The sequence below is a fragment of the Propithecus coquereli genome, unplaced genomic scaffold (genome assembly GCF_000956105.1).
Source record: "Propithecus coquereli isolate 6110/MARCELLA unplaced genomic scaffold, Pcoq_1.0 Scaffold309, whole genome shotgun sequence".
NCBI lineage: Eukaryota > Metazoa > Chordata > Mammalia > Primates > Indriidae > Propithecus > Propithecus coquereli.
The window spans coordinates 487,003-499,376 of record NW_012148719.1 but is presented as its reverse complement, the minus strand read 5'-3'; the positions used below and the strand labels follow the sequence as shown (position 1 = coordinate 499,376).

General features: G+C 53.3%; 1 protein-coding gene across 1 annotated transcript in view; it reads right to left on the bottom strand.

Annotated features, from left to right (window-relative positions):
* ANKRD33B (ankyrin repeat domain 33B) overlaps window positions 1–9,797 on the bottom strand; it is a 91,618-nt gene extending 81,821 nt beyond the window's left edge. Inside the window, exon 1 of the mRNA XM_012650008.1 lies at window positions 9,444–9,797. Within this exon, the coding sequence (XP_012505462.1) occupies window positions 9,444–9,797 (354 nt within the window). The remainder of the gene's footprint in view (window positions 1–9,443) is intronic.
* Window positions 9,798–12,374: the final 2,577 nt, after the last annotated feature.

The window sequence follows — 12,374 nt, the reverse complement described above, 5'->3', positions numbered from 1 at the left end:
AACTTGTAGGTGTTATTATCTTCATTTTCCAGATGGGGACCTAAAAGAAACTGAGGATCAAAGGATCATGTGACTTGTCCAGCATCATGTAACCAACCTAAGCCCACACCCTTGACCACCAAACTGGATTTCTACTCCAGGAAGAGTTCTAGAGCTCCTCAAATGCAAATGTACCAGCAAATCTTCTCAAGACCGTCTTAAATTGCAGGTTCTGATGCAGTAGGTCTGGGGAGGGGCCTGAGATCCTGCATTTGGGAAACGCTCCAGGTGATGCCAGTGTTGCTGGTCCATGAACCACACTTTAGGCAGCGAGGGTTCTGATGCCCAATATTCCCAGCTGGTCCCCCTCCCGCATATTAACTAGGTCTGGCCCTGCTTGCATTTCCAAAATTAGATCTATTGGTGGGAGTAAGGCTACAGATAAAACGTCATGCACGCCATCCTTCACTTTTATTAAACTTTTTATTTTGAAATAGTTACAGACCCACAGGCAGTTGTAGCCTTCGCCCCCCAAAGTTAGCACTTGGCACAATCACAGCACTATAATAACGCCATGAACTTGGCGTTGCTGCGATGCCCGGAGCTTACTCAGACTGCATGAGTGCGAGCATGCACCTGTCTGTGCAATTTTAACCCACGTGTCGCTTCCTGTAACCACCACGATCGCGGTGCAGAACTGTTCCAGCCCTGAAAGGCCCCTGCAGCTGCTCCCTTATAGTAACACTCCTTCTCCTCCCACCCAAACCCCAGCAACCTCCCATCGCTTCTCCATCTCTACAACCGCATTATTTCAAGACTGTTACATAAATGGAATCATACAGCATATAATCTTTTGAGATTGGCTTTCTTCACTCAGCATAATTCCCTGGCCTGCCTTTATTTTTGAACCAGCTTCATTTGCCTTTCCGCGTCTCAGAGAAAGCGCTAAATTTATTTAACACCCTTCTCTGGGCACCTCTCACGAGCACAGGCGACAAGATCGCTCCTGCCTCTTTGTTGGGCTTCCCCTCCACCCCCGTCGTGCCTCTCCCAGCTGGAATGTCCCTGCCAGAGGTGCAGGCTCTAATTCAAGAGCCACTGAAGCATCCCAGAAACAGAAGCCAGACAGAAATGCGTGACTCCCCATCCCATCGGACGCTCACTTTTCATCTGCGCTTTCGGACCTGACATAAGATGCCTTTGGAGACATACATTGTCTCTCTGTCCCTTTGAAACTGCTCTCAGATCCCACCATTCCAATCCAATTTTGCCACAGAGCCAACTGTCACTCGGGATTTCACTTCTGCCTTAATTTCCATATCTCTGACTCAGTAGAAATAAGTAAAATCTACCTTCAACGAACTGTCCTTTAAATTCGGGAACACCATTTAAAAATAGCCTCTTCCCAACTCTTTTATGTACACACACGTAATGACATCAAGGATTCCTGACATTCTACTTCATCTCAAAATACGACCTCATAAGATCCACAAATAGGTGCCACCGTCATACTCCCACACTCTCCATCACAGCTAAAAGTGGCATCCCGTCCTTCCCACCGTTCAGGTCTGTGTGGCTTCCGTCAACCCTTCCTTGCACGGACGCTCGTGACACACACATGCACACGCACGCACGCGTCCTCATTCCGCCTTGCTATTTTTAAAAGTTCCTTTCCAATCTTCGTGAATGAAACATATTTTCTTTGTTCACATATTATAACAACTTCTCTACATCCTTCTTATATCTTTTAATTAAGAGCAATTACATATTGGTTTACATATGGGATTGTCTGGACTTAATTTGGAGAAATCTTAGAATGTTCCATGTTTATGATTTAGAATTACTGGTCCAGGAGGCTATCAAGCCAGCCTCAAGCAATTTCGAAAAAGTGGTATCTTACAGATCATGTTCTCTGAATTAGGTTTAAAAATGTTTTTTCTAAATAAAGCTTAGAAATATATTTAAAAAATTTTAAACACAATTCTAAATAACTCCTAGGTTTGCCAAGTGCAATGGCTGAAGCAGGAGGATCACTTGAGCCCAGGAGTTAGAGACCAGCCTGGGCAACATAGTGAGACCCCCATCTCTTAAAAAAAAATTTTTAAAAACCGAAAAAAGAATGACAGACCTAGAGGCATAATAGAAGGGTGTGAACTTTAGTAACAATTAGTTAAATAATACTTACAGCTTTTCTTACATTGTAGCCATAGCTACCAGAAGTTGTCATTCAAAATAGTTTTGAAAACTAGCTTACATATTACCTTGACAGGAGTGTTAGACTAGTGAATGATAATCCAAAGCAGATCGTATATCCTATTATTGTTTGAGATTTTTATAATGCTCCCCCTTTGTCTTCCTTCACAAGCACCGGATGTTCACAATCACCAGCTGCCCCACCGCATACCTAGCGGATCCTGCTTTCTCAGCGCGTGGCTGGGAGACGGCCGGAGGCCAAGAAGCCCCTGCAGTACCCCGTGGGGTCCCGCCAGCCTGGGAGTCAGGGCCAGAGCCCGCTCTCCCGCCGCACCCACGTCCTCTCTGCTCCGCTTCTTCGACTACAAAACCGTGGGCTCCACCACTCCCCAGTGCCTTCCACCTCTAATCCCGGACGACAGCCCGTCCACATCTCTGACACCTTCACCCGCACGAACACACACGGGCGCCGTCACACACACACCCTTCCCGTCAAAGCCGCGCCAGGCCCCGGGAGCCGATGCCTGCTGACACTGGACCGCGAGGACGTGCAGGTTTTCGGGACTATCCCCTCTGCTTCAGTCCCTGTCGGAAACGTCCCGCAGTAAAGTAAATAAATAACTTTATTTAAAAATAAAGTTAAAATAAATACATCAATGCTCCGGGTTAGTGTGTCGCATCCTTTGCAAACAAAAGCCGATTCTCCTTTAAGAGTTTCATCGGATTTCTTGCTTGTTCACCTTAGTTCTAATCCTAGGCCGCCACTGAAGAGTCAGGCCTTACCTTTACGAATAAGCAAGTAGGGCCTGGAAAATGGAACCCACTTCTTGTCCTTCAGCGCCAAGTGAACCGCGGCAGAGCAGTGATCCCGTATTTAAGTTAGAGATCTCCCCGTAGGTTCCCAGAGACGGATAACACCTCTCCAGAGTCACTTCCACTGAATATCAGGGGATTTGCAGGCCACTCTTGTTCCCTTCACGGGGACACCGACTCACCGGGCTTTGTCATAGTCCAGTGTCCACTGTGGAGAACAGGCTGCGTGGACGGTGGTGCCCATGATGGTGGGGGGATAGTGAGTTTCAGACTCAGACCACCTGGGATCTGCTTCCTGGCTCAGCCACGGGTGGGGGGGCAACTCTGCCCCGCCTCCCTGAGCCTGATACCTCATCCCCTAACCAGAGACACTGGGGGCAGATGAGATGCTCTGCATCAAGGCTCCAGAAGCCCAGAAGCCCCTGGGGCTCTCACCGAAGAGCAGACCGCTCGTGGGGTCTGGGTGGGGGCCTGAGGCTCTGCGTTCCTATCAAGCTCCCCGGTGGGGAACCCCTGATTCTGGTCTGAGGACCCCACTTTGAGGTTCAAGATTCTACACCAGTGGTTCTCAATGCTGGCTGCACAGGGAATTACTCTCTGATGCCTTGTCCACCCTGGGTTCTCATTTAACTGGTTTGGGATGTGGCCTGGACACCAGGATTTTTATGGGACATTCCAGATGATTCTCATGTGCAGCCAAAGTTGGGAACGAACTCTGGGCGACTACCGGGTGCAAAATGCCTCAGAAATCTGGACTTACCTTTCCTAAAAGTTCGTTGCTATTTAAACTTACCCAAACCTTGTTTTTTAAATCATTTCAGAAAGCTATTAACCCCTTGGGACGATGGATATTTCCTCAATCTTTAAAAATCAGGGACGGAGATCTGGATGGGGAAACACAAGCAAGCTCTGGGGTCCACGCGGAAGTCCCAGGTTGGCTTAAATGAAAACACGAAGAACCCAAACGCCGCAGAGCACGTCATCAGACCGAAGATCAGAGGCAAATCCGCTGACTGTGGCGCTAACATCACTGCAAGTCCAGGTTTGAATCAGGTTATTTCACCTGTTCTATTTGTTTCCATGTTTAGCAGCTGACCCTTAATGATAATAGCATAAACACAAACACATTTATACCAAAGGATTTCTTTAAAACTCAATGCTTATTTTCTCTTCTTTAGTAAGTATCCTTAGTGACAAAAGGAGAGTGTGACTTCATGTTGTTAAAGCATCTCATTAAAGAGAATAAGGGAGCAATGCCTGTCGCAGCAGCCACGCTGAATCAGCCAGAAGCCTCCTGAAGACCTGCCTGACTTCTTCAGATGTCAAGCTCCTCTCCAGGGGCTCAAATAAACACCCCTCCCCCTGCTCAAGGGCTAAAAGCCCACTGCAGGCCACGTGTTCAGTCGGAGATACCCCATGGAGAGCGCTCACCTGGGTATCCCTAGCAAAGCCTCCTCCTTATTCTGGTAGACTGATTCCAAAAGTGGCCCCAAGTCTTCCCCTTCTATCCCTGCCTCTTGTTAGGTGACTTTGCAGCTCCTCCATTGAGGGGAGGGGTCTATTTTCCTACCCCTTGCATCTGGGCTTGGCCTTGTGACTTGCTTTAGCAAAAGTGACATTGAACCTCCGCCAAGGTGAGGCCTCAAGAGACCTTGCTCTCCTAGAACCTTGCCCCTGCCATGGAGAACAAGCCCAGGCCAGCCTGCGGGAAGAGCAGAGACCACATGAAGCAGAGAAGAGTCATCCCAGCTAAGACTGTCCTGGTCCAGGCACTCACAGCTGACCGCCAGCTGAGTGCTGACAAGGCACCAAATCTAGCCTCGTTCAGCTGAGCTGGGCTACCCTCAGCAAAATGTTTTCAGTTGTATACACCTGTGAGGTGTGAGGCTTTACAGTTGTTTGTCATGCAGCATTATCATGGCCACTGATAACCAATACACTTATATCAAAAACACATGGGCCTCGCTAATGCTGCTGGGCCCAGAGCAGCCCCCGCCACAGTCAGTAGAAGAGGAAGAGGCAGACATCTGTCACCTGCCTGCCGCCAACCCAGGTTTTCCAAGCCCACTTCAGCAGACTTCTTCTTTGCCAGCCCCTTGGGCTCCTGGTCCCTTCTGCTCAATTCGCCCTTCTCACTTCCTTTCCCAAAGTTCATAAGTTGCAGATGCAACTAAACACTAACATACATTCCCAATCAGCAGAGCAAACTTCTTCCTTGTGCTAGCTGGCCCTCAGCAAGGGAGGGGAGGTGTGAGGCCAGAATTCACTTCCTAGAGTAACTTGCAAGGTCCAGGGAATTCACTCTCTATACACATCAGCCCCTCTCCTGGCACACGCAGGCCACGGATACCAGGGCCTGGTGAGGCAGAGGAATGGGTATTAGTTCCAATAACTCAATTCTCATTTTAGGGAAAGGTGATTCTAGAGTTTATAAAGCTTTATGTAGCATTCAGAAAACAAAAACAAAAAATTTTTCTCTAGTTTGAGATAAAGTCCTAATCACAGCTATCAATACATCCGTAAAATTTAAATGTAAGCACTTCAAGAACGAAGGGAGACACCCCACACTGGGTGTGGTGTGGGCTTTGCTGAACCAGCAAAACAAATGGGTGGAGAGGCCTTTAGAAAATTTCACCAAGAGGCCAGGAATTTAAATATGCAGGAATAGAATTCCATCATGAAAGCAGTGCAATTTTTTAAAATTTAGTATATTTGGGCCTAATTCTGTTCTGACATTCAACCCGCCCTTCCTCAACAATTAAAACAGCACAAACACTTCCTTTGTTTTCACGGCTGTCTCAAGAGCCGCCAGGGCTGTAAAGGTGAACCTCAGGTGATAAGTGAAAGAGAAGAATTAGGAAAAAGAATTACGGCAGCCTTCACTGTCCCAGAGTCAGAGGGAACAAAACTACCATAAATCCAAAAGACGTAGGGAACACACTTTGAATGTTATTGGAGAATTATTTGACAAATATTTTTACATGTTGCACATTAAATCATGAGGTTCTTTTAGAGCAATAAATATTTGAGAAGGAAAATGGTGTGCTGAGCCACATCAATATTCTACCAATCTCAGGTGGCAGGAAAAAACACATTTCCTTAAACAAAACACATCTGATCCTGAGTTACCCAAAGCAAATGGAACGCCTGCCAGCTCCGGGGGAGCACCCTTCTCAACCAACCAGAGAGGAGCAGCTCCACAAACACACCCCAGAAAAGTTGGAAGGCCTTTAGAGACGTTTTCCTCTTAGAATGCTGGCTGTGGGTGGCACCTGCGAGCTGTCATTCTGTCATTAATTACCCCTGACTTCACCAAAGCTCTTGAGCCTTCTTCACGTTTTTTCACTGTCACTAATCATGATAAGCTTGTAGACCAGGCTCCAGCAAGGTTCCTGCCCCAGGGCCTTTGCACTTGCTGTTCCCTCTACCTAAATGCTCTTTCCCCCAGATACCTTTTCTACCACACTGCTCAAGCTGCTCTCTCAAATGCCCATCCTACTTACAGTTTCAGCCCTCAGTGCCTGAACAGCTGCACGCCCCTTGCTCAGCTCCCAGTGCTGCTGGCTGAGACAGGGGCAGGCAGAAAGGCCTTCCAGAGAAGGTGCCCTTAAAACAGGCACCTGCATGCAGTGAGGGAGCCAGCCATGTTACCACCTAGGCAGCACACATTGGACACTAGCATGCTCACAACTCCAGTTTGTCCCCCAATTTCCTATTCTTAGCCAGCTACTTTTCCTAAGTTCTTCTCTTCACTAAAAGGCTAAGACTCTCAAAGGCAGGGGCTGCTGGATTCATCTTCGAGTCTCCTAAAGTACCTCGCCAGAGCACGGGAGGCCTGCAACAAACACGCAACAACTCACACTCTCTTTGCCACGGAGCGGCGCATTTGGGCTTCGCCACACTTTATTCTTTCAGCCATTTTCCAGGAATACGGAGCTGTTTGATCAACAGTATCGAGAACCTGATGGGAAGAATGGAGGCTCCTGCCTCCCCCCACCCACACCCCAAAGCACAGAACACAGGCCCTGCTCCTTCCCATCCGCAGATAGAAGAGCTCAGGGGTCTTGTGGTTTGCAGGCCAGGTGCCAGGCCCCGTCAGTATTTGACTCAAAGCAGAGACACTAAGGACGACGAGTCTCCATCTCTACTGTCAACGGGAAAGAGAAGCAGAGAGAGAAAAAGGCTTGCCTGGCAGAAGAAAACAAAACAAAACTGGAAGGTGCCACAGGACAAGAGGGTAAGCAAGGGTCCTGGGGAGGCCCCTCAGGGTGCTGTGTGCACTGTGGCACTTCACGCTCACAACCCCAGGAGATATGGGCTGTCATTATCCCTATTTTACAGACAAGGAAACTGAGGCAGAGAGATGATGGGAGGCTGGAGCTAGCCTCCCATGCCTCTCCGAGGGAGGGGCTTTCAAGAGTGGCCCGGACACTCAGTCTGTCAGGCTCAAACCCCCTGGGGATGGCTTATCTGTTGCCAGTTTTCTGCAATGCAGCTGTTTTCAAATATATATATTACGGATTGATGGGTTGGTTCAGAGTCTCAATCTGTCACCCGGGCTAGAGTGCAGTAGTGTCATCATAGCTCACTGCAATCTCAAACTCCTGGGCTCAAGCCATCCTCCTGCCTCAGCCTTACGGGTGAACGCCACAACGCTCGGCTTTTTTTTTCTATTTTTTGTAGAGACATGGTCTCACTATATTGCTCAGCCTGGTCTCACAGTCCTGGCCTAAAGCAATCTTCCCGCCTCCACCTCCCAGAGTGCTAGGATTGCAGGTGTGAGCCACTGCAACTGGCCAAATATTTATTTTTTGCCCCTAAAGGAAAAGCTAAGCCCAGTGTCTCACAGTGGGCAGCGAGCGAGCCAGGCCCTGCTCCAGCCCACTGGAGACCCCCAGTTTCCCAGGCCCCAGGGAGAGACCTACCCCACCCGTGCACTTCCAAGCTTTGAGGGGGTTCCTTTAAAGCTGGCCCGATACCTGCTTCAGGAAGGAAAGGTTTCTAGTCCAAACATCTGGGCCTGAAGACTTGCACTTAAACTGAAAGTAGAGCTCCACCGACAGCCCCTTGGACCTCAGGAGGGGCTCCCAGCCCTCCTCACCTGCCAGCTGGAGCACCTGCCACCTGGGCTGGGGACATGGGTACTGCCTTGGGGAGCAGCTACAGGAACTGCGGGGGATCCAGGTCATGCTGTCCACGGAGACCCCACCTTAGTTCTCAACTGCCTGCCACAGTTCAAGCACTCACCCTTCCTCCAAGTTCAAATGCTGTGTCAGGTTACTACAAGCAGAAAGTGACACTTGCCGGCTTCCTAAATGCCTAAGCCCAGCCCAGATCACAGTCAGGGTCAAACCACTTTGCCCTCCACCCCCTAGATAAACCAAGGCCCAGGGTTACCAGGGTCCCCAAGTAAAAACACATATTTTCTGTCATCTGCAGGCTCCCGAGCAAAAAAGCACCTGCGTTCCTGATTTGTGCTGGGACCTTGGGGAATATAAAAATCAGGTAAGAACTCGGCCATTTGTCCACCGAACACAGATTAATGTGGACTTCGCCACCGTGGTCACTCTGCAGTTTTTTCCTCAAAGTGCTCGGTGGACTGTGTTCCACTACCCAATCCTTCTCGAGTCTTCTCAAGCCAACTTTTTCATTCCTTTTCTAAACGTTTCTTGCTTTCTCTGAATCTTGGCATCTCTAAAGGACAGCCAGTGCCGCCTCCCTCCACCGGCCTGCGCCACCGGGTGGTCGCTTGCCGTTCGGCTGCCCTCCCAGGCCCTGCCTCTGGGGGTCCCCCGCCGGCGCTGGCTCGCAGCGGTGACCGTGCAGACTCACCAGTCAGAGATCGTGGGGGCTGGGGTTGCGGGGTGTGGGGACCAAGCAGTTCGGGCTAGAGAGAGAACAGTCGCTTCCAAATACTGGCAGCCTGGAGGAGCCGACTCACGCCCAGGCATATTAGGGCAAGGGAAGCGCGAGGGACCGAAGGGACAAACAGGGCGCTGGACAGGAGGGGTTGTCCCTACAGGACAGAAGGAATGGTCGCCTGCCAGGGACTGGGGAAAGATAATAATGGTCGGGGGTGGGGGCAGGTTGAAGAGACCTTGCAAAAGTCGTCAACGCTGAATTCCAGCACGAGCCCCCGGGGCGAATTCAGAGACAGGAGGACCCCGGGGACAGTAAACTAGAAGGGGATGGGATAGGGACGCGGAACTGTAGGCGTCTCCGGCCCGCGCTGCCACCGCGGGCAGAGCGAACTACGCCCCCACCCCCACCCACGCCCCCAACCTGCGATGGGCGAGCCGCCCAGGGCTCCCCAGGCGCCGCGCTCCCAAACAGCGAGGAAAAGGCCCTCTGGGCGGCAGAGTGACTGAAGGACCGGTCCAGAGCCGGGGTCTGGGTGGCGCGGGGATGGGGATGGGGCGTGCCGAGGGGACCCAAACCCTGCGGGGACTCCTGCTTACCCGGCCGTTGCGGTCGGTCTCCTGCACCTCCTCGACGCGCGGCCCCCGCTGCACCAGCGCCCGCAGCAGCCCCACGTCGTTGGCGCAGGCGGCGCGCAGGAGGGTCGCCGCCTCCGGGACGCCCTCCGGGGCGCTCTCCGCGCTTTGGGCGCCGTACTCCTCCTCGCCTCCGAAAGGGTAGAAAGAGTCGTCCGACGCGATGCTGCGGGTATCTGGCAAACTCGAGAAGTCCTCGTACTCCTCGTACTCACTGGCGTCTTCCTCGACCTGCGCGCCCTGGGGTGGGGACGGCGGCTGCGGGCTCACGCAGCCTGCCCCGCCGCCCTCCGGCCCGGGCCCGGCCAGCAGCACCATGCCGGCGGCCGGGGCGCGGGCCGGGGGCCCGGGCGCGGGCCAGGATACGGGACCCGGGCGCTCACCGAGGTCACCGCTCCTCGCCCCCTACGTCCCCAGAAAAGCAGTGGCACACGCGCCCCAGCCCGGCGGAAAGGAGCGCCAGGCGGCTGCGCTCAATGAGAAAAGTCACTGGAGGCTGGAGCAAAGCCCCTAGGGGGTGGGAGGAGCCGCGGGGGCTTTCCGAGCGCGGCGCGGGCGGGGACGGAGCTCGGCGGGGGGCGGGGCGGCCGCGCCTGGGGACTCGCCCGCCCCCGGGTCCCCCGCTAGACGGCGGGTTCTTGGCTAGAGTTCGGAACGAGGCAGGGGCCTCTCTGGGCCGCGGGGACCGTGCAGCTTGCGGCTTTGCCTCAGAGCTGGGAGAAGCACGCGCCGGAGAACCCAAAGCACTCACTGAAGCCGCCAAAATCCGCGTCGCAGGCGGCCCCGCCCCTCCCTCTCTGGCCCCAGGGGACGGAGGCGGAGGTGGGGTTGGGGGACGCGCGGGCTGAGCCCGCTTCCAGCTTCGGGAGCGTAGAAGCCCGCGAGGCCACCCCAGCGGAGGGCGTCAGGCCCCGGGGCCGGGGAGGGGGCAGTTTTTCCCGCCGCTCTGGAAGCACCGAGCGCATTCTCTCACCCCCCGGGGATCCCGGGCTGCGGGGGCCGACTCCACCCGTCCACCGCCGGTCTGAGACCGAGGAATACCCGGGGCGCAGGGCCGCGGAGACCAGGGCATGCGGCGGAGGAGCCGTCCACCTAAGGGGCCTGGGACCCGGGGAGCGCTGCGGGCCGTGCCCTCTGAACTGGGGACTGCCGTGGGGGAGTCCCAACCCGGAGGGAAAGGGGAACCCTCAGAGTCCCCAGGTCACGCGGACCCCGGGCCAGCTGTGGCTTGCAGGTTGGTCCGACCCTGGGGATGAGTGGAGGTGTTCAAAAACTTGGCTGGGGGGGAACGTCTGGGGGGAGGGGACATCTGGGTGGGAAGGGACACGGGCCGGAGCGGTAAGGAGCTCCCTCCCCCACCCTTAGCCAGTGTCACGTGCTGGGACCTGCAAAGTCGTGGCGGATTGACCTGGGAAGGCCGCGACAGGGCGCTGACCCCGCAGCTGGCTGCCAAAAAGAGAGGAGAGCAGGGCTGCAGGCGACAGCCTTGGCTTCTACCCTTATGTCCGGGCGCGAGGCGGGGTGGGCGGGGAGGTGTGCAAATTTGCCTTGGGGAGCCTCTGATTTCCGGGAGGAGGATGCGTCGTGAACCAAATCCTGGTGGGAAAGACTGCGCGGAGACGCGCCCGAGCCTCTGCTGCGCTGCGTCTTCCACCGGACGCGTCACGCGTCGAAGGATGCGAAGACCACCCCCTCTCTCTGCCCCTCCAGCCGACTTCCCTTCCTTTCTTTCCACCGATCTGGACAGTGTGTCCACCAGGTGCCTGCCGGTGGGAGACCCTCGTGGCCCAAAGGTGAACGAAACTGGATAGATGCAGCCATGGGGAACAAGGCTCGAGGACCTGGGGCGGGGCCTGGCAACCCGAGGGACGCAGTGGGGAACTGAATCAAAAGTACAGTTGTGGGAGTGTGGTGTGGAGCGAGGTTTGAACTTCGAGGCCTCTTGAGCCCCTGAGCCCCTGATGTTACACTTCCCTGGGCCAGACCTGCTGTCGTGGTCGCCTGGTCTTCCAGTGTCGCCAGTAGGAGCCGGAATGGCATTCGCAGGGCCGGGAGCGTGGTGGGCCTGGGAGTTCCGATTTCTGGAGAAGAAGCTTCTGAGCGCGCCCTAAGCTAGCGGTGAGTTTAGGCTCCCTGGCTTCCTTCTGTGCTCAGGTCTTTCTTTCTGAAACCAGAAGGACCCCAGATCATGGTTTACTTTCTACCTTTTTTTGGTAACTGGCCACAGTTGCATAAATTCCCACTTGGAATTTCCCCTTTCAAGGTTGACAGTGGTTTCCAAAAGGCCTGTTAATGAACTCAGGGGATTTACAAGTTCAAGTGCCCCCTGAGTGTGGGTTGGGTTGCTAACCCCACTGTCCAGCCGGCCAGGCAGAACACTGTATCATTTTAAAGTAAGAACTCCAGCGCCACGTGACCAGGTCCCAGGTGGACAGGGCCAGGTCCTCTGGAGGAGGAGAATGCCAACCTTTTTCTGGCATCTTGCAGCCAGTTTGTACTCATCGCCCACATCACTAAGCAAGGGAATTAAGGCCGTATCTCCAGAATTTGCCACTTCCTTCTTTCCTTTCTTAGAAATTTCAGTCCAAATAGTACTTGAATGGTTTTCCCTTTAAAGATAAACTAGAATAAAATAGAGTCTACTCCAAAGAGCTAGCCTTTAGCAGTGGTTAGACCCGGTTGCAAGCTGATCGTTGTTTCGTTTTTGGTTTTTTGTTTTTTGTTTTTTTTAGAGAGACAAGGTCTTTCTCTGTTGCTCAGGCTGGTCTAGAACTCCTGGCCTCAAGTGATCCTCCCACCTCGACCTCCCAAAGTGCTAGGATTACAGGCAGAAGCCACTGAGCCCAGCCCATTTTCCTATTTTTTATTAAAAATATTCCTCTAAGAAGAAAAAAT